General features: G+C 40.2%; 4 protein-coding genes across 4 annotated transcripts; all 4 read left to right on the top strand.

Moving 5' to 3' along the window:
* Positions 1-380: 380 nt before the first annotated feature.
* Positions 381-3,032, top strand: LOC148730561 (protein rolling stone-like). Its single transcript, XM_088759826.1, has 2 exons — positions 381-712; positions 1,771-3,032. Exons 1-2 carry the CDS (start codon positions 614-616, stop codon positions 2,527-2,529), a joined length of 858 nt encoding a protein of 285 aa, XP_088615952.1. The 5' UTR covers positions 381-613; the 3' UTR covers positions 2,530-3,032.
* Positions 2,112-5,718, top strand: LOC111325126 (uncharacterized). The gene is made up of 3 exons (XM_022928860.2): positions 2,112-2,250; positions 3,646-3,808; positions 4,786-5,718. The coding sequence occupies exons 2-3, from the start codon at positions 3,728-3,730 to the stop codon at positions 5,665-5,667; spliced, it is 963 nt and encodes a 320-aa protein (XP_022784595.2). The 5' UTR covers positions 2,112-2,250; positions 3,646-3,727; the 3' UTR covers positions 5,668-5,718.
* A 7,005-nt stretch (positions 5,719-12,723) lies between these two features.
* LOC111325127 (protein rolling stone-like) lies at positions 12,724-16,533 on the top strand. Its single transcript, XM_022928863.2, has 2 exons — positions 12,724-13,036; positions 14,304-16,533. The coding sequence occupies exons 1-2, from the start codon at positions 12,962-12,964 to the stop codon at positions 15,048-15,050; spliced, it is 822 nt and encodes a 273-aa protein (XP_022784598.2). The 5' UTR covers positions 12,724-12,961; the 3' UTR covers positions 15,051-16,533.
* Positions 16,534-16,736: 203 nt separating this feature from the next.
* On the top strand, positions 16,737-20,593 carry LOC111325121 (uncharacterized). The gene is made up of 2 exons (XM_022928856.2): positions 16,737-17,234; positions 19,548-20,593. Exons 1-2 carry the CDS (start codon positions 17,139-17,141, stop codon positions 20,409-20,411), a joined length of 960 nt encoding a protein of 319 aa, XP_022784591.2. The 5' UTR covers positions 16,737-17,138; the 3' UTR covers positions 20,412-20,593.
* The last annotated feature ends 380 nt before the right edge of the window (positions 20,594-20,973 follow it).

Below are 20,973 nucleotides of genomic sequence, written 5' to 3'. Positions count from 1 at the left end.
GAGCAAAAAATACATAAGGCAAGTTTTGTTCCATTCAGATTTTTTGCCATGCAAAAAATGTTCAAACATTGAGAAGATTTAAAACACTATTTATACAGCGTTCTAGCCACCGAAAAATTAGAGAAAAACATTCTCAGATTCGAGTTCATTTTACTTGAATCTTAGATTGTTTGAAAGAGGACAATTTTTTTTAATAGGACGATTTCAGGAGTCGGCGTTTTAAACTGTCACGCCATGCTAACATATAACGCGATGTTATATTGAGTAAATGATTCTGTCCTTTGAAAAGTAGTTTAACACAGTTTCGCTTTCATAAGGCCTTGTCAGCCAAGTGTCATGCATTGGAAACATAGTGAACTCCACTCAGGCAGGAACAGAGAGCAGTCATTGTGCTAATTCTGGTTGCTCACACGTCTACCACTTTAAAACCTTTTGATTGTGCCGGTATCCGTGAACTTCAGCAAGACGTCACTGCTCTGACAAAAGTCGAAAAATAATCCGCTGACTCGTAGTGGGTGACGGTTAATTATGTTACTTTGATGATGTCACAGACTCAGATGAAAACCATTTCTTTCAGTTTCGGGTTCCTCATTTCTGAGCTCTGTGAACTTTTATGTGGAAACAAATCATGTGCTTATCTTTGAAAGAGCAGTTTCGTCGTAGAAATCTGTGGCCATGTGACGCAGACAGAGCTGATTTTTCTTCGTCGATGGTAAGTTCCTCAGCAATTGCCGATGGTGGTTAAATGACGTCGGATGCAGAGCGACCTTTCGTTCTGATCTGCAGTTGAGTCACTTTTGAGACCTCGTGATTGACTAAACGTAACCGGTTGGAGGCAGATTTTTATCGTTGATTCAACAACCTCGTAGGTCGACCTGTGCGTTGTTGCTGGTTTTTTTTTTTTCGAGTAGAAACCTCAATTAGACAATGGGAAATGAGCCTATCATAGAAGTGACTTCTAACAATTCTGTATCATACCTCTAGTAACACGCTCCAACTTGCTATGGAAATTTAGAACATAGCTAGGAGAACCGCGCAATGAAATTCAATATACGTAAGCGTGCTCAAAATCCCGACAGTGCACGCTGACAGCGTCAGCAAATCGCTTCACCAGAAATTCTTTTTGTCGCGCGAGCGGCCATTGTTAGCGCGGGGAAAAATAATATATTTCGCGACAATAATGGATACAAACAGAAACTCGGCCTACTAGTCCGAAAACGAAGACAATGTTTCGATCTTATCCCTTGGGCTGAAGTTCTTAAATGAGGCAGAAAAAGAGAAAAACAAACGAAAAGGAGACTTGGCATCAGCGCCGTCACGATTCGCTTCAACTGATATTATTGTCCGTTTTTCGCGTCGGATTTGATGCACAATTCCACCGGCTATGTTCTAAAACAATTGGTTCATGCTTTCAGCTGTGCACTATCAAGTTATGGAGCACGTGGGAAGTTTGGAGAGCACTCAAGAAGCTAGAGTTGCCCTCGGCTATCGCCACGGGCAACTCTTACGCTTCTTTCGTGCTCTCCAAACTTCCCGCGTGCTCCATAACGCGATAGTGCACGCTAAAGCATGAACCAATTGGTAAATATGACGTCGCTTTCGATTGAAACATGGCAGTCGTTTGACAGTCTTCTCCGTTAAGTCAGGTTAAAGGGTCACCGCAATATGTCGTTAAAGTAGTCTTCTGTTTCCCTTCATGAACTTCGTAACACCTTGTATAAGTTTCTGTGGAGCGTTTCAGTTATTTTGTTATAATTTTTCCCTTCTCAGTGGCTAACTGGCCGCGCTTTCATTGTATACCGAGTGCTCCTTGCATTGTACACTACAGCAATGACAGTGCTTGGGGTGATTGAGAGGCAAAACCAGGGTCTGAAATGGTTGATCTTCCTTACGAACTGGAGCTACACGTTCGTTAATTTACACTTTGTCACTCAAGCGTTTCTTGTGTGTTATTATCAAGCGCTACAGCCGCGTAACGGTAACGCAACAAGCTGCGGAGACGACGAAGAATACGATGAAGAAAGTGAATGCGATGGTAACTCTGATCACGTACCATTCATGTTCAGTGTCGAGCTACAACTGCCTTTAGTCTGCAAGGTATCCTGGATCATTTGTGATATCGCTTCAAACATTGCCTTCCCAGTGACCGTGATGTTCTGGAGCCTAGTTTATATACCTGGACAACATTTTGACTTTGTTACGATTAACACACATGCTTTGAACTCTGTGTTAATAGCTATCGACACCATGGTAAGCTCTATTCCAGTTAAGTTATTGCACATTATCTACCCCATCATATTCATCACTGTTTATTTAATATTCTCCATTATTTACTGGGCCTGTGGGGAAACAGATCCATCTGGACACCCATACATTTACTCTGCCCTTGATTATAGTGGACATCCGAGGAGAGCTGTTATAACTATTTGCTTGTTTCTTTTTGTTGGTAATGTGATGTCGCAGTTGCTTCTGTTTGGACTTTATAAGCTGCGTTTGAAGTTGAACTGCTCTCGGAATCGACTGATTTGAACAGTCAAGACTATAGTTTTCATTAGCGACGTAAGTATAAGCGAGAGCACAAACGAAATCATAAGGTTAATATGCCAAAAGAAAACAAACGTCAACAAGCAAAAGCACTGGCACAAGAAAAAGGAAAAAAACTTGATCCTTGTGCTTGTGCTCTTGGTTGCGCTAGTGTTTATACTTGCGTCGAGACCGTTTTTGTGGTGAAATAAGACTCGGAGCTGTTACGCATGTGCTTTTGCTTGTGAAAACCGGCTTCCACAGGAAACAAGAACCTGAATCAGTGGAACTGAACACTTCTTCATAAAAGTTTAGATTTTGCATTCTATTTTTGCTAGATTTCTAAGTGCCTTCAAACGCTAATCGATTCAACTTACGTGCTTCAGTTTTGCTTTCAATTTAAGGATTACGTCTTTTTTAGTGCAATTTATTAATAACGCTGTCGTCATCAGCATAATAAGGACTTTGAATTGTTTTGATTCAAGCCAGAAATAAAGCTCACTTGCATACGTTGTCATTATGCAATGTTTAGCCTGCGAGCTGGTCCTCGGTTCGGCATGAGCCAGTACTTCGAAAACGCGAACCGGGTATAGGTCTTTAGTGAAGGGGTCAAGCACGGTGTCAGCCCCTCCGCAAAGACCCAGAAACCTCTCCCCGACTCGGGCGACACGTCTCAAATCTTCGCGCGTGTCCTGCGTGACTAATAATGATGGCTTATAACGCTTCGGTACGAGCCAGTTCTTCAACATATGAGGCCTTGAGCAAGTCGCGAGTCGGTGAAAGGTTCGTAAGTGGTCTAGCACCGTGCCAGCCCCTCTGCAAACCTTTCCTCGACTCCGGCGGCTCTTCCAAAATCTTCCCACTGGCCTGGGTCGCACGCTTTGCAATGATTTGGTTTATCCCTCACTGTGAACAGTCCTTTTATTAAAAAAAAAAAAAAAAAGCTGATTAACCTCTGTTAGTATTAGTATCACTCTGTACTAGATAGTATCTAGCTCACTGTGAGGGGAAGAGGGGGGGGAGGGTGGAATGATTCCCAGTACACAAATAGTCCGAGACAAATACTTTCGCGTAGTGCAGAATTTATTTAGGCCGTGACCTAATGTAAACATTATGTGACAGGAAGTGAATAAGGACAACAACTCGTGACTATCACACGGAACAATTAATACTACCAGATGGTCACCGACGTCGCCGGTCAACGATGGATATGTCCTCACGAGTGTTTCGTCTCCGGAACTTCGGGTTGAACTATCCCACTGGCAGAGACTTCGCTGAATCACCGGTGAGGATATTTGGGAGACATGTTTACGTTCATATATTGTAAACCTATTCAAATTTTTGCCTTTTGCGAGTCGTACTGCAAGGCGGAATATACTATTTTCTCCGTCAAATTTATGCTTAAAGAACAAGGCAGAGTCAAATTTGCAGTTCGTCGTTAAGTATCCGTGCTTGTCGCTGACAAAGGGAACATGTTTCTCAAAACAGTTAAATTTTGAAGCTTATTGCGTTTGGGTTGCCATTCACCCGTGAATCTTAAGACCATTATATCGTTTGAAAATAGTCTTAAGCTTTTTCAATGCTACATTTAAAGTAAGAGGCAGAAGGCAGAAGTTAATACGGAAAGTAACTTGTTCACTCTCTTCGTTCAGGCTCTAGCACGGAGCAATAAAACATGTTTCTCAAAACAGTTAAATTTTGAAGCATATTGCGTTTGGGTTGCCATTCACCCGTGAATCTTAAGACCATCATATCGTTTGAAAATAGTCTTAAACTTTTTTAATGCTACATTTAAAGTAAGAGGCAGAAGGCAGAAGTTATTACGGAAAGCGACTTGTTCACTCTCTTCGTTCAGGCTCTAGCACGGAGCAATAAAACATGTTTCTCAAAACAGTTAAATTTTGAAGCATATTGCGTTTGGGTTGCCATTCACCCGTGAATCTTAAGACCATCATATCGTTTGAAAATAGTCTTAAACTTTTTCAATGCTACATTTAAAGTAAGAGGCAGAAGGCAGAAGTTATTACGGAAAGTAACTTGTTCACTCTCTTCGTTCAGGCCCTAGCACGGAGCAATAAAATCCCTCATGATGTATTTCTTTCATAGTCCGTTGAACAAGTCTTTATGTATGCAAATGCACGAGCGTGACAAGTCACGTGTTGTATACCGCTGTCACACTCGTCTCGTGACAAGAGTAACGGTCCCTTGACCAGTAGTTGTAAAAATTGAAAGATAAAACTGGGTTTTTTCCTTTTCATACAGTGGTTCCCTGTGTCATGTGTTGTAGGATATCGGCTTCTGGTTACCCTGTACTGTGCCAGCTGGATAATCTATAGTATCATCGTCGACAAGACTTGGAAATGGCCCATTTACCTGACAAATTGGTCTTTTCTGTGTGTGACTACTTACTTTGTTTGTAGCACTCTTACTTCTCTTATATATTGGGCACATCATCATGGTAAAGTTATGAATGTCAAATCTGGGCATGCGCACACTGCAGAGGAACAGAAGTCTTCACAGAGGGATCCTTATTCACGTACCACATGTGTGACCTCTGAATCAAGTGACCCACTGGATGGTTTGCAGCAGGAAGAGTATTATAACACTTACGAGGACACTGAACAAATGAAAGCGTCGGCACAACCTCCAGATTCTGATCAAAGTGACATCCCATTGATTATTGAAACTGTAGACTATTGCCAAACTTGGTATCACAAAGTCTCGTGGTTGTTTTACAGCATTGCTGCAAACATTGCTCCTGTTGTTACTGTAGTGTTCTGGACTTTTTTATATTCAGGAGGTGCTGTTCGCGAAATAGATGTAGCTTTTCATGCAATGAACTCGGTTTTTATGTTGATAGATACTTGTGTTAGTTCAATTCCTGTGCGTATTTTCCATGTGGTGTATGCAGAGCTCTATGGAATTGTATATATTATTTTTACAGTGGTGTATTGGCAGTGTGGTGGCACTGACATTAATGGCGAAGACCACATTTATCCACTCCTTAATTATGGGCATAAACCATATACTACTGCTTTAGCAATCACCATCATTGCACTGGCTGGGCTTCCTTTGGCTCAGTTGTGGAATTTCGGAATTTTTTCACTTCGGTGTTATCTTTACAGATTAAGAAGTAGTCGGTAATTGAACACAGTAGAAACTCCAGAATAAAACAAAAATATATGTTCAAGCGTATGTTCCTGCTTTATGGCGTGTCTGGTATGTTTGCATCTTTGATCGAATAGTGATATCAGCATAAATAGTTTTTAGTTTAGTATCCGGTTAATTAGTCTTGTGTAGTCTCTTGTTCAAAGCTCTGCACACCTACAGGATTTGAAGGTGAGGGATCCTGCACACAGGGGTCAAACGTCTGCGCATGTGCGTCAGCCTATATTGGGGCATGCATTTAGGCTGTTAAAACCAAATTACCTCACGTTAGTTATAACTACACGAGCTAGTTGATCGCGTATAGCTGTTTTGGTAAAACACAAAACAGAATGGTAAGTCAAGAGGATACCCGTGCTTGGATAAGCTTTTTGTTTGAAAATTTCTCGGGTTATCCTCTTTCCTGCTTTTATTTCCCTTTACAGGTTTATGTGGACATTCAATTTTCGTTTGCTTAATTTGTGAGACAACAGTTGTTTCTTATGTTTTCCTTTGGAATATTGTGCATTAAATTGGCTTGCAACCAGCCACAATTGATCCCTATGGCAAGCCAAAGCGGACAAAAGCGTATCGAGTTTGACACGCGATAGTTGAGTTGTATACACGATAGTCCAATAGACTATACGATACTCGAGAATAACTCTATTTGGTAGTCGGAATAAATGAACAACAATTGAGATTTATAAGCGGTAGTCGAGAATTATTAGCAATAATCGAGAATATTCTAAACTTTATACCGCAGTCGAGATTTTATATACGATGGTCGAGATTTCCGACTGTAATTTTGGTCAGCGGCTGTAGATAGACACGTTCAACGATTCATGTTAGGTGGACATTTTTTCCTATAAAACACGAGGTTGATTTCCATAATGGCGGATGTCGAAGAACTGCGAGGTTTTGTTTTGAGTATTAAAAGCCTGTTTGATTACAGCGCGCGATCATATCGGAATAAAGACTCAGTTGGTGCAGAACACTGTAAAAGCAAACTGGAAAACTATGCTACTATAGTCGTGGCCATGGCTGTGGCTGTGTCTGAAAACGAAGAGTTGGGGACAACTAATTCAGCCCAACATTCTGCATCCGTTGTCCCTAATCATAATAGTCTGTCAAACACACTTTCAGACTTGCTACGAGCCTTGGAAACATGGGTTTTAAAGCTATCTGAAGTCGTGGAAGCATCTCCACCAGGCACTTTAAGCAACGTTCCTTCCATGTTGCCAAGCACAGGTGGGAGACCTGCCTTCAACATAGCGAAAGTGCAAATTGAACAGTTGAGAGATACAGGTGTGAATAGGAAGGCCATTGCAGCATTTCTTGGCATATCAGAAAAAACTCTGCTGAGGAGACGAACTGAGTATGGGATTCAGGCAAACTTCTCGGACACAAGTGACATTGATCTTGATAAACAAGTCTTAGAAATCCTGCAATTGACGCCCTATAGTGGAGAATCCTATGTCAGAGGTAGTTTAAAGGGAAGGCCGAAAATCCACGTTCAAAGAACGAGAATAAGAGAAAGTCTTTGCCGAGTAGATCCAGTAGGGAGAAGCATACGGAAAAGATATGCAATCTGCCGCCGTGTGTATAATGTTCAGTGTCCAAACCATCTGTGGCATGATTGATTCTAATCACAAGTTGATATCCCAGAGGTTTGTCATTCACGGCTGCATAGATGGCTTCGGTCGAGTAGTTATTTATCTGCATTGCTGCTCAAATAACAGAGCTGAAACGGTGCTGCAGTATTTTCAAGATGGTGTTCAGGAGTTTGGCCTGCCATCTCGGGTAAGAGGCGATCACGGTGTAGAAAATGTAGATGTGGCACGTTTTATGGTGCAAAACAGAGGAGCTGACCAAAATTACAGTCGGAAATCTCGACCATCGTATATAAAATCTCGACCATTGTATATAAAACCTCGACCATCGTATATAAAATCTCGACTGCGGTATAAAGTTCAGACTTATAAATCTCAATTGTTGTTCATTCATTCCGACTACCAAATAGAGTTATTCTCGAGTATCGTAGGGTCTTTTGGACTATCGTGTATACAACTCAACTATCGCGTGTCAAACTCGAAGCGCTTTTGTCCGCTTTGGCTTGCCATAGATCCCCTTGTGCATCACCGACGTTTGACCGACCTAAAATGAGTTGAAGGATTCTGCTTGATGAAACAGAAACAAGCTGGGCAACCGTGCTTTGAGTAAGCTAGTATCATAGTTTCATTTGATGCGCAATTTTCACCGAATCGAAATATGGCGTCCAATTTGAATTACCATTGTTTTGGACTTACTAGCCTCGTGGAAACATAAAAGGATTATCACATGTGTGAGAGGCTAGTAAGTCCAGAACAATGGCAATTCAAATTGGACGCCATATTTCGATTCGGTGCATCTTACAATTTGAAGATTTTTTTCTTTAAGTTTCACCCGTGTTTTAGAACTTTTTCACTTCAAGCTTCGCAAAATTTGAGCTTATAAGTTTCTTCGTGCTTCATTCTGAAAAGGGCAGAGTATCGAGTAAGATCCTCTCATTTTGGCAATAGTAACGCACCACGTGGAACCCTGGGAGTGAGGCACACTCTCCCACAGTTCCAAGCGGTATGCTAACATCAATTTTTTAAATTTTTTTTTGTAGCCTGCACTGCAGGCGTCTTATCAGGGCGAGTTAATGTTAATTATTAAAAGCTGGATCATTGGATAATGCAATTTAAGAATTTTTATTGGCTTAGCCATTGTGGTATATGAGCCAATATACCATAATCTAATATCTGTGTCACGTTTACGGATATGAACTCTAATCTTTTTACTTATGTAAGTCTCCCGTTTTATAGCACAAAGACACTAAGAAACTTTCAATGACCTATTAAATTTGTTAGCGCGCTTTGTTTGATTTCTATTCCGTGACTAGTGAATATCCGCTCGAAGCTAGCTACACAAAGCATTGTTCACTTCTATTTCCCCTACGTCAAAGTGTAAGAACTAAATTCGCCTTCTATTAGCACGTAGTTCAGTTGCGAGGAGTCATTGTAGTGAAACCATTTCGGAGCCGAACGGAGTTTAGGAGTTCTCTACCCCGGAGTCAAGATCCGATGTAAGTTACGCTTGTAATATTCCTCATTTTTATCATTTCTAGTTTTGCCCTATTCGTTTATTCGTAGCCTTTCGGTTTTCCTTATATCGAACCTTCATGTATCCGTTCCATAGTTTTTATCGCCTGTGCTGTACAAAGACTGCCAGCTTAAGTGAATAAAGAGTTTGATGCTGCTACTTGTCTAAAGTTCAACACTGTGGCTATACTGGCGAACTCCGGTGCACAACACCACGTGTTTGCGGCATCGAGAACGCGACAATCTGTACATTGTAACATCCGGTTTCTTCTTACAAAATAAAGTCGAGAAGATTTGTCTAATATCTTGGGGCTGTTTTTTTAATAAAACCATTATTCCACTCGCACTTGTTGGATATGAAATGTTTATAGCCAACTCGGCGCTACGCGCCTCGTTGGCTATCTATCATCTCATATCCAACGCGCGCTCGTGGAATAATTGTTAATTATTAAAAACTAGATCATTGGATAACGCAATTCAAGACTTTTTATTGGCTTAGCCATTATGGTATATCAGCCAATATACCATAATCTACAAATATGGTAAGCGTATGTGAGAGCTAAAAATTTATTAAAATTTAATAATTTAATTTAACGTTTTTAATTATTCCACTCGCGCTTGTTGGCTATCTATCATCTCATATCCAACGCGCGCTCGTGGAATATTAAGGACCTTAAGCAGTCAGGACGGTAACGCCAAGGAAGACTTCGATTAAAATATGAATTTCTACTCTTAGTTAGAATTTCAAAAATAGCTGTATGAGCTTACCGTCTCATACGGCACTACAGCTCAACTTCAGTATGACGTATAAAAGTAGCGTTGAGTTCCAAATGGAAATTAAAATATTTGCCGTCGCGGTTTTGGCTCGCAGACGACGCAAATTTTGGTGATTTCACGTTGTTGTTTTGCATAGGACGGCTAAGAAATGTACAAAGTTTCAAAATGCACATGCTGAGCTATTGTTCTGCCAATTAGATCTCTTGTTTTTCCACGTCCTCGTTGCCGTCGCCGTCGTGGTTGCTTAAGGTCCCTAATTAGGGAGCTTAAGATACAGACGTTTTCGGGGCGACGGCGACGTGACAACCCAGGTAAACTGGGTCAGAGGTTGCCGTTTTCGCGCCATAATAGAAGTTGTTAAGATTCTGATGACGGCCGGCCTTTGCGACTTCCTCGAAGTTCGTCGAGTTTCGCTTTATAAATTGAGGCTTTTTTGTCGTAGCATGGTTACGTTTGAAGAATTCCGCCACCTTCTCGGCCTTTGCTACGACGCTAATCTTCTTAGCGATGAAGAGTTCTTGGTTTTGTAGGATATATTTCCGTCTAAAAGCCCTAATTTTCCAAATGAAAATCTCCATAGATCTGAGGTGTACGTTTTCGAGGTGCATCTACGAACTGATAAAGAGAATGGCAGCAAGCAAAAATTCCCTTTTATGTTAAGAATTTAAGTACTGTATGCGTACGTGCCCAAACTTACCTCGACGATTTGGACTTCACTGTGTTACCTCGGTCATTTTAACCTAAAGAGAAAAACAAAAGGTCTCCTGAGCTGGCCGAGACATCGTGTGATGATTTGTGCGAAATGTGATAATGCAATCACTTTAATACAAGTGACAAAATTGGCAGTATATTAAATAAAACAAACAAGATCAACTCACGTTTTCACCACGACGGCAAGCTCACTGATCTCACGTCGTCGACGTGAGGGCGACGGCGGGGCCGCATGCGCAGTCAATCTCGCCCCAATCTTAATCGGTCTCCACGTCGCCGTCGCCCCAAAAACAGAGGCAAGACCGATACAACGTAGATAGGTAAATTTTAAGACGGAGCACTATATTTCGGCTGGCCAAACCAGCCTTCTTCTTCTTTTGGCCAGCCGAAATATAGTGCTCCGTCTTAAAATTTACTTATCTACGTTGTATCGGTCTTGCCTCTATATTTATATTTCATATTCGTTATTTTGGGCCGATCAGATCATCGCTGATCCAACGTACAAGAGTGGGATTATTGTCCACGGTGGCCTGCTGAACATTTCCCAAAAACAGAGACCTTAAGAAACCACCACGGCGACGCCAAGGAAGACTTCGATTAAAAAATGAATTTCTACTCTTAGTTAGAATTTAAAAAATGGCTGAAGGAGCTTACTGTCTCATATACCGCCACAGCTCAACTTCCGCGTGACGTATAAAGTAGCAGTTGAGTTCCAAATGGAAATTAAAATATTTTGCCGTCGCCGTTTCGGTTTGCAGACGACGCAAATTTTGGCGATTTCATGTTGTTGTTTTGCATAGGGCGGCTATGAAATGTACAAAGTTTAAAAACGCACGTGCTGAGCTACTGTTCTTCCAATTAGATCTCTTGTTTTCCACGTCCTCGTTGCTGTCGCCGTCATGGTTTCTTAAGGCCCCTAACGTCTGTATCTTAAGGTCTCTATTGTTAAAGAAGCACGAGATCGTTTACCTAACCGGTCACGTTTAATTTTGTGTCAGAGTCGACCTTAGGGGGAGAGGGGCGGGAATGGGCGAGAAGAATAATATCCACTCCTCCACCCCGGCCTTTCTCCTTACTTTTGACTGTCAGTCACCCCCTTAGTACAAATTTTTTTCTCTCCCTAGCCATCCGCTCCCCTTAAAATCAAAGATGGCGGCCATATTTTTCTGAGAAAATATTGAGCACTCGCTCACCCAAATTACGCCTGCTCTACAGGCAATTTTTTCGTTGAACTATTTTTGACTCGTGCGACGGATGAGGGACTGTCTGTACTCTGAAAACGATGAAGATACCGGGTTGGAACCGGAATTGCGCAACTGGCGTAATGACGTCAAATAACCCTTTTTGGTAAGCTTATAGTTGACAACAAAGGCGGCCCAAGTGATTCCGGGGTCTAAAGGTCATTAACGGGAATACCCAAGCGTAAACGTGGTCCGTTAAAAAATGGAAAAATCATAAAAGAATTTCAGAAAAAAATGAAAAGGGTAATGAAAGTTAGGAATATATAGTATGAAGTCTCCTTACCTTTTTTCCGTAGCTGCTTTGTCACCAAAGGTCCTTTTAACGCTGTTTTAGCAACTTTCTTTGTAACGTGTGTGGTGCTACCAGTCTGGTAGCACCAAAACAGCGTTGAAAGGACCATTGGCAACAAAGTGGAAAAAAGATAAGGAGATTTTATACGTTATATTCCTCGCTTTTATTGTTATTTTTGATTTTTCTGATTTTTTTTTATAATTTTGCCTTTTTTCGACGGCCCACGCTTATGCTTAAAATCGGGTAAGGACAAAACATGGAACCCTGGTCCATGGACCCCTTTTCGTGGACCCCATATAAAAATAGGATATATTTTGTTTCGCAAGTACTAATACAATTTGGATCATACCGGCTGCATCCGATCCGACAATATAACCACAATGAATTCCTCTGCGTACGCTTTGTACATGAACGTTTTTCGCTAATGAAAGCGAATCAAGAACAGTTTTGAAGAAAGCTTTCGTCCTGAAATATTTCTTGCTCCCTTCATCTTCCTCCTCATTGAAAAGTTCCATGTAACATGAGATCTCTTCACGCAGGGCCAAATTTGCATATTCACTTTGAAATCTGATCCGATTTGCACACTTGCGTGAAGATTTAGCGATTTTTGTCTTTCATCTTGATTTTAGAGTAAAAACTTAATATGCACCTATGATTTTCTCATTGAAAATAAGTTGTTTGATTAAGCTTTAGTTTCTTAGATTCTTTGTTGTTTTTTGGTTGCAAAAATAGAGTAGCGTGTGAACGAAATGACTCGAATTTCTGGCACGAAAATCATGCGTCGTCTTCGCTGTGGGAAAGACGGTATTTGGTTTTATCGGATCGGATGTAGCCGGTATGATCCAAATTGTAGTAAGTACTTGCAAAGCAAATAAAAACTTGCGAAACAAAAAATATCATATTTTTATATGGGGTCCACGAAAAGGGGTCCATGGACCGGGTTCAAAGTGGGGGTCCACGGACCATGGGTCTATCTTGTGTCCTTACCCCTTAAAATCAGGTGTTCCCGTGAATGACATTTAGACCCCCAAATCAAACACAGTACGCTTGTGCCGCCCGTGGCGACAACTGAAGTTTGTTTACGAACAGAAAAACCTTTCAGTTGGTGAATGCTTGAATCGTATTTAGTCGTTGCTAACTAACTGTCCATCATGTGCCGTGAAGAGTTTCGTTTGTCTCAAGTCAAATTACATCATTCTGACGCCAAAGATTTCATCGGATCACTGGTGAGTACAGATTTAAGTTATTTCATAGATACTGAAGTTGTAAGAATATGAATAAATAACCAGCGAGGAAGTGTCAAAGGGTTGACTTAAGGTTTCAGCTGACAATCATTGACCTTTAACTTTCGTATTTGCCATATTATAAATTTCCATCAGCGAGATTTATTTGTGTTAATGCCATCTTCTTCCACTCAGTGTCCGTCTTCCCACAGCAGTTGATATTCGTATTGTTTTCGTGTGTGCAATGAGGCGATTGTTAACTTTGACGCTAAAAGTTAAAGTAAATAATTTAATTGTTTCATTAAATCACTTGGCCGAGTGAAGTTGTTGTTGATATTTTGGAGTAACGGATGAAAATCTGGGAGCGGACGGAGCGCAACGTAGCGTTATGTGTGTTCTATCTTCACGTCGACTCTACTTCGCATCTCGTTTACTTAAATTCTTTCAAGCAAGTAGCGTTAACATAAGTGATCTTTCAATTTCAAGTTCTCGTGAGCTCTTTACTGTAGATTAGTAGCGGATATATTCTTGAGCATTTTCTCCATTAAGAACTTGAACTATCTCAATAATGTTTGTCAACCTGTGGCAATATTAGACTTTGGTATAATTTCAGAGCTGAGCAAAGAGTTTCCAGCAACCTGATTGGTCGAGCGGTTCCTTATATGACGCTATATAAACCGCTCCACGCGGTTTATATAAAACGTTAAAATAAAATGTTAATAAATGTTACTAAAATGTTATGATTCTAGAAATTTCTCTGTTGTTCAGCTCTGAAATTATACTTAAACAATTATTCGTCTCAGGTTCGGTGAATATATATATCTTATTAGACGTTTTGTTGTGTAGTATCGCTGAGTATTTTTACGAATTGTGCCGTGTTTTGACGAGCCCGTAGGGCGAGTCAAAATACAATTAACGAGTAAAAATATTCAGCGATACTACACAACAAAACGTCTAATAAGTTATTTATTATCCAACACACGGTAGTGCGTGACAGAAGTATGCGAAGCGGAACAGAATTGGCGCGTTGTCGCGTTGCTGTTTCTTTTTTCTTCAATAAATGAAGAAATTTCCTGGTCGTTTAGCTGTTTTTCTTCGTTCGATTCATCTAATAAACTTGGATGTATTTTCGCAGACGTTCCTTCCCTTTCGTTTCTCCTTAAGGGGGGGAGGGGATGGTACGGCTACACGTAGGCTACATCTCGTTGGGTACTGATGTAAATGATATGTATGTTAATCAATTCACATATTCCCCTGATCTTTTCTTTAGTGGTTTCCAGCTGCCCTGGTGACCGCATATCGCTGTATTTTTTTCGCTTATTGCCTGGGTTGGATAATATATAGCGGTTTCCATCCCGCTAATGGCGCGGAAAAATGGTTCATCTACTTGACAAACTGGGGTTTTACCTTTGTGACGTTGTATTTCCTGTGGGCTTCTGTGGTCAGCGTTCTGAATCACTTTGGAATCACAAACAACCAAGTGGACTTGCAAATGAAGGCTACTGGCAATCGTGACAGTGACGCAGAGGGGGAAGAAGGCCTGGGCGATAGAGTCGATCAATCCGCAATGAACATGTCGTGGTATCACAAGGGATTATGGGTCGTTTTCAACATTGCTGCCAATACTGCCATTTTTGTGACCCTTTTATACTGGACACTACTTTTTGGCGGCACAACCAGTGGTCTGGATGTGAGTACCCATCTTATAAACAGTGTTGTGATTGTTGCAGACCTAATGCTGAGTACCCTTCCGGTCAGAATTCTTCATGTTTTCTATCCACTGGTCTTGGGTGTTTGTTATCTGTTGACAACTGTTATTTTTTGGGCAGTTGATGCGACTAACGCTCGTGGTGAGCCGTACATCTACTCCTACATAGATTACGACAAGAGCCCGGGTTTTTCTATTGGTCTTGTGCTCGGCTTTCTTCTGGTCGGGCAGCCTTTGGTTCAGAGTCTTCTTTTCGGTTTGTACAAACTACGCTGCTTTCTAGGCTTGAAATGTGGCAAGAAAATATAATTATAACACAACCAAAGTAAAGCGCGCGCTCTGATTGGTCAATTTAGCGTCCCCCATTTGCCCATGGGTGTACGCTGCTGACGTGAGCAAATGCAAAGACTATTTTTACGCGCGCGCTTGTTTTTTACTGGTCGCGTAAGATTTGTTAAATAAAAGGGAACTCTTTAGCTGCAGTGTATCAATGTTATGTTATTAAACAAATGGTAAACACCACAGCGTACACTATTGAGTTATGGATGCACTTGGGAGGTTTGCTAAGCACTCAAGAAGCTAGAGTCGCTCTCGGCTATCGCCCCGAGCGACTCTTACGCTTCTTTCGTGCTTAGCAACCTCTCGCGTGCATCCATAACTCAATAGTGTACGCTGTGGTGTTTACCATTTGTTAATTGTCGCAGAAGGATTTACTTTGACTTGCTTACAATATTATTAATTTTAGTCACGTTGTAGTACCATTAAATGTTTGAAGAATATGATAAAAAAAACTTAATTTCAGGTATTGTTTATGATATATTATATCTCCCCAAGTAGTGATGTTGTACACTTGTAACAGATTAACTCTGAGATGCATGTAAAATTGTCTCTCCTTATTCGACAAACTGACTTTGTAAATATGAATAAAGGGTAAGTCTCCAAAGAAATGGTGGGGTATATTACGAGATACAAAATTTTATTAACTGAGGCGATAATGTAAATTTGCCTCCGTGAAGAGTTTTTAAAGTTAACCTCTCGAGCATAAGCCCCTCTGTCAGAGCCAGTTGGCGAAGAGTTAACGCTCAACACGCCAGCTTTTGAAACTCTATACGGAAGCCGCCAGTAATATACATTATTATACTTACTATGAAAAACCCGATTTCTCAAGAGCATTCAATCGATAGTCAATAGCGAGTGAAGTTGAAATGATAATGCAATATTTGAGGGGGGTATTACATTTATCATCTCGAGTTCAAAGTCTGTCTAGTTTCAAAGCCCTTTTCCGTGTAATGTTCTTTTAAAAACTTTTGCAAACTCAGAGAGCAGCGTTTAAATGATGTTTAAAGAAACAATTATCGAATTCGGCTCTCGCATGATATATGCGTCAGTGACTGAGCGTGAGGTCTAGATGGCTGGATATCGGCCGAGTTCCTTTTTTTGTTTTGCACATTTATGGACCGAGACAAAGTCGAGATCCAAGAAAATGAAAAAAAAAAAAAAAATCAGGTGAATATATAGCCATCTTGACCGATCAAGCTTCGTCAGTATAGGATTTATCACATTGCAAAAAAACTTCGTTTTCTTAAGAATCAAGAATGACTTGTTTACTTCAAGAGCAGGGAAAAAAAGCCAATTGTGTTTGTTGCACAAGAAACTCCCAATCCCAAGCAGGTAATATGGGCCCATTTTACGGTTTTCTTGAACTATTTATTTATATTCTTGTCTTTCAATATCGTTGAATATTTTGTACGAATAAGAGGTGGATAAATAATAAAGATTGCTTTCCTGTTAACTAGCGCGTCTACTTGTTCCCTCTCATCAGTTCAGTCTAAGATTATCTCAGTTTACTAAGCTGGAGACGCACTCCGGCCTCCTGCGAAGTCCGGTGAACACGTCCTCTGATGTTGATACTTCCATGGTAGCCCAATATTTTTAAACCTCCTGTCAATTTGTCGGCTTGTTTATTCATAAGAGGGCTTTCGAAGCTGAAATTCAATTTCCGTGTCGTTGGTTTTCTTACGACCTTTGGTTTTTTATCCCCTGTTTGAACTCTATTTTGAATTCTTACTGACTTGTGATTACTGATAATTCAATCAAACTCGATGTCGACAGTGGAAAACAACAGATGAGAACTTGTTTGTGAACTATGCAAGAAGTCAGTCGATGTTGAGTGGAACAACATGGGAATGACGTAAAGCCATCACTTGGCGTGCCGCTGTTTAAAGCACGTGGTCACAGATGAGTCACCCTGTAGATGCCATTTTCATTGTTAGGCAAATCAACATAACATTGCGGAATTGTTTGTGTCCAGTGTAACGCCATTGAATTAAGACATGTGCCCATTGGCTTGAAACAAGCTCGCTTCTCTTACTTTGCTAGTCTCATTTACTTGAGGAAATGTGGAGAACGGAGCTTCAAGATCTGAAGGAAGAATTTCAACTTGTACGATTCCGTTTATTCTACTCTAACTCCGGCGATTTTGCCGAGTCCCCGGTAAGAAATGTCATCAACTTCGAGTATCAGTAAATGTCGCCATTGTTCGCGTATTTGCATGAGCAGCAATCGACTGTTTCTTGTTACTCTGTATCTTTGTCGATAAGTACATTCTACTCAGATAGTAAAGTAAAGAATCTTTGAGCACCTTCATTTAACTATGTGAAACATCGGACTAACGCTCGTAGCGGTTAACTGTTTGTTATTCGAAAAGATTCCTTCGATCGTCTGAAACAAGACGGATAGTGCAAATAACATCGCTTGCATAACATTTTTTCTTTTTCCGAGAGAAATTTTTGAAAACGGTAGATCTTAATATTTAAAGAAAGAAAAAAACAAGCCCCGTGTGCATTTTTAAACACAATTTTGGGTCCAAAATTGCAGGATACTACATATATCGCCTGGGTCTCGTATTTTGTACTTAAGACAGCTTTAGATTATTTTATCTGATCGACAGTCACGATTCTAATTTGTACATTTTGAATTGACTCCTATCAGTTGCAGTGGAGTAGTTTCTGAAATGATCGTCTGAGGAGATCGAACATTGACGTGTTAAGGGAGGTTTTACTGATTTTCTTTGTCGACAATTTCGTACAATTTTCCTTGTTGATTGTACTTAAGACCACCACACACTCGACCCGGAATTATTCGCCTTTTAATTAAACCATTAGAAAAGAAAGAACCTGCAACGCTTCGCTGGATTTACGGCTTCAGCACTATATTTCCGGAAGTTTTAAGTATAAATATGCACTTTTAATTGCGTTTGGAAGACAAACATCCAAAATGTTTTAAAACTTTTCTGAAAGTAGCAAGATTTAAAAAATAGCTAATTTACAGTCCAAAATATTTCTTTGGAACCTAGTTTACAACGAAAAGCAACAAAGCACAGTCCTAATAATCGTGGCTCTGAAGAGTGAAAGAATTACTGGTACCAGAAGCTCACATAGGGTGACAAATCCATATAATTGTGACGAAAACAAATTTTTGATGTTTTAAAAAATCATGAAATACTTTAATCGTGTATGTTAAAGCCCAAAATGTCTTACGTCAAATTTGCATTTGGCCTTATATTAATATTACCAAATGTTGGTTACCGTAACCAACTTCACCGAATTTGTCTCACGGTTTAATACTTGGGACTCCGTAATTTGACAGATCAGTAACAAAACACCCGAGGGGAATAGGGACTCGCACGCTTTAGAGATGACAGATTCTTATGGAAGCTATAAATATAGATATATATCTATATCAGAAGGCCCCGGTTGTTCAAAGAGCAGATAACGCTAGCCAACAGATGAATCGCTCTTCAGTGGATAAGTGTTACCAAAACGTATTGCGCTATCCACCCTTCGAACAACCGGGGCCTGATGTGATTTTTTTTATTGGAATTACCCACTGCAAGCTCGTCTGGTTTGTGTAGCTTATTTCAGACCGACATACCAAACACTTAAGTTTAAAGTTGTATGTGTCATCTTTGCCGCATATAAGTAAACCTTTCTTAAACAATTTTTTTATACATACAGTAAAAACCCGCAAGTAAGAACCTAAAAATTAAGAACCTGTTAGCCTAAAATTTTCCATTTATACCCCCTATAAACAAGAACGTATTCAGCCTAAGAAAATTAAAATAGGTTCTTATTTTCTAAAATCATATAGTATATTACAGGTACACTGAAATTATTTACTGTAATCATAATCGAAGAAAAACCAGATTGCCATTGATGTAAAACATGATTTTCTTAAGAAAAATGAGTGCAAAATATGTAGTTACAAAATATAGGACAAGTACCAACTTGTTATGCAGGTGTGTTTTTCTCCAAGAATAAGAACCTGTTTTAAGAACCTAAATAGCCTAAAATTTTGTTAAGTACCATTTGTATAAGAACCTGTTTAGGCTAACTCCTTAAAATGTAGGTTATTACTTGCGGGTTTTTACTGTATATCTCAGTTGGTACCTGCACTATGATTGGTCAAATTAGCGGGCCATATATCACTGTACTGCCCGTTAAACTCAACAGTTTGTTTGAATTGAAATCTTTTTCCTCTATTTGACCCTAGAGATATGATAAATACAATATCTTACTAACCTCTCTTTCTGGGTACTTGTTATAAGTTACGGAAGCTTGTTTTTTGCGCTCAGATTTAGTATCTCCCTCGCGCTTCGCCCTTGGGCCATAGATCCGAGCAGAAAAAGCCCTGTCCTTAACTTACAGTACGGACTTCGAACTCGGTTAATAAGAGGTATCAGTATATCACAGTTATCATGTCCAGTGAATCCTTCAAACTTTAAGGAACTTTTCCTCTCTGTTTCAGTGGTTTGATATTCCTGTGATATTCACATACCGCCTTATAGTTGCTTTGTACTGCATCGCTTGGACTATCTACAGCGGTTTTCACCCAGCCAACAGAAACCTCAAATGGTTCATTTACCTCACCAACTGGAGCTTCTTGCTTGTGACTTCATACTTCGTACTATCCACTGTAATAACGGCGGTGTACTACAGAGGAGAATGCAGACAGGGAGAATATGATATCGGTAGTCCAGAACCAATTCCATTGAGGCGATCTCGCTCAGGAATTTCGCGTTCTTCGGACATTGATACACGCGACAAGTCGCGCGAAGAGACACGTGCGAAATCAGAATCTCGAGACTCCACGCGACAGAAAGGTAGAAGTCAAGAGGAGGTGAAAGCTTCGGTAAATCCGCTCGAAGTTATGCAAGAGCTTCCTATGTCTCGTCATCATGAAGCATTATGGGTTATATACAATATTGCTGCTAATACGGCCTTGCTCATAACTGCAACAAACTGGGATTACTCTGGTTTTCAAGTCGATGGATTAATAGTTACCACTCAAATCCTAAATACTCTTTTCATCTTGATCGAGACTTTACTGGGAACCGTTCCAATTCGTTTATTTCACGTAATTTATCCAATGCTTTTTACAATTGTTTACATCATGTTTACTGTAGTTTATTGGGCGGATGGAGGTACAAACACTTCAGGTCAACCTTATATTTACTCAAAATTAGACTACAGCGGAAATCCAACACAGAGCATTGGAACTGTCCTTGGGTTCTTCTTTGTCGGTCATCCACTGACTCAACTTGTTTTATTCATTGTGTTTCGGGTGCGACATTGGTTGAGCAAGAAATTCAGCAAAAAACTTATCTGGTGAAAGGAAGAAAAAATTTTCAACACACCAACTGATGCAATTTATCAAGATTTTTCCTCTATTTTAACAGTTTGATTAGTGTAGATCCTCTTCCTAGTTAGAATCCGCCAGGCTTTAATCTTAGGCTTAAAGTGAAGTATTTTGTTGTTCATAAGGCGTAATTAAACTTAGAAATTTCATGACAACGATGGCAGTGGTAAACGATCGAAATTTTTTTAAAATCAGGGGCATAACTGAAAAAAGCATCACGGGGGCCCAGAAGGCTCAAACTCAAGCTAAAAAGGAAACACAACTATGAAAGAGAAATAATTTGAATATATCAACAAAGTTGAAATGGTAAATTGGCCACCGTTACGACTATAAAAGCTGACGTTTCGAGCGTTAGCCCTTCGTCTGAGCGAATAGGGGAATTGTGGGTTGTGTGTGCTTTTAAAGGCAGAAAAAGGAGCTACGTGATTGGTGGGAACATGGCAACGAGAAAAACACGAATAAATATAAAAGAGAAAACGTACCGTACTCGTGAAAAATATCATTTGTTTTTCACAAGCCCTGAACTAGTGAATAA

Source organism: Stylophora pistillata, chromosome 5, assembly GCF_964205215.1.
Source record: "Stylophora pistillata chromosome 5, jaStyPist1.2, whole genome shotgun sequence".
NCBI classification, from domain to species: Eukaryota; Metazoa; Cnidaria; class Anthozoa; order Scleractinia; family Pocilloporidae; genus Stylophora; species Stylophora pistillata.
Note: the sequence above shows the minus strand (reverse complement) of the source record. Positions and strands in the feature narration are given on the sequence as shown.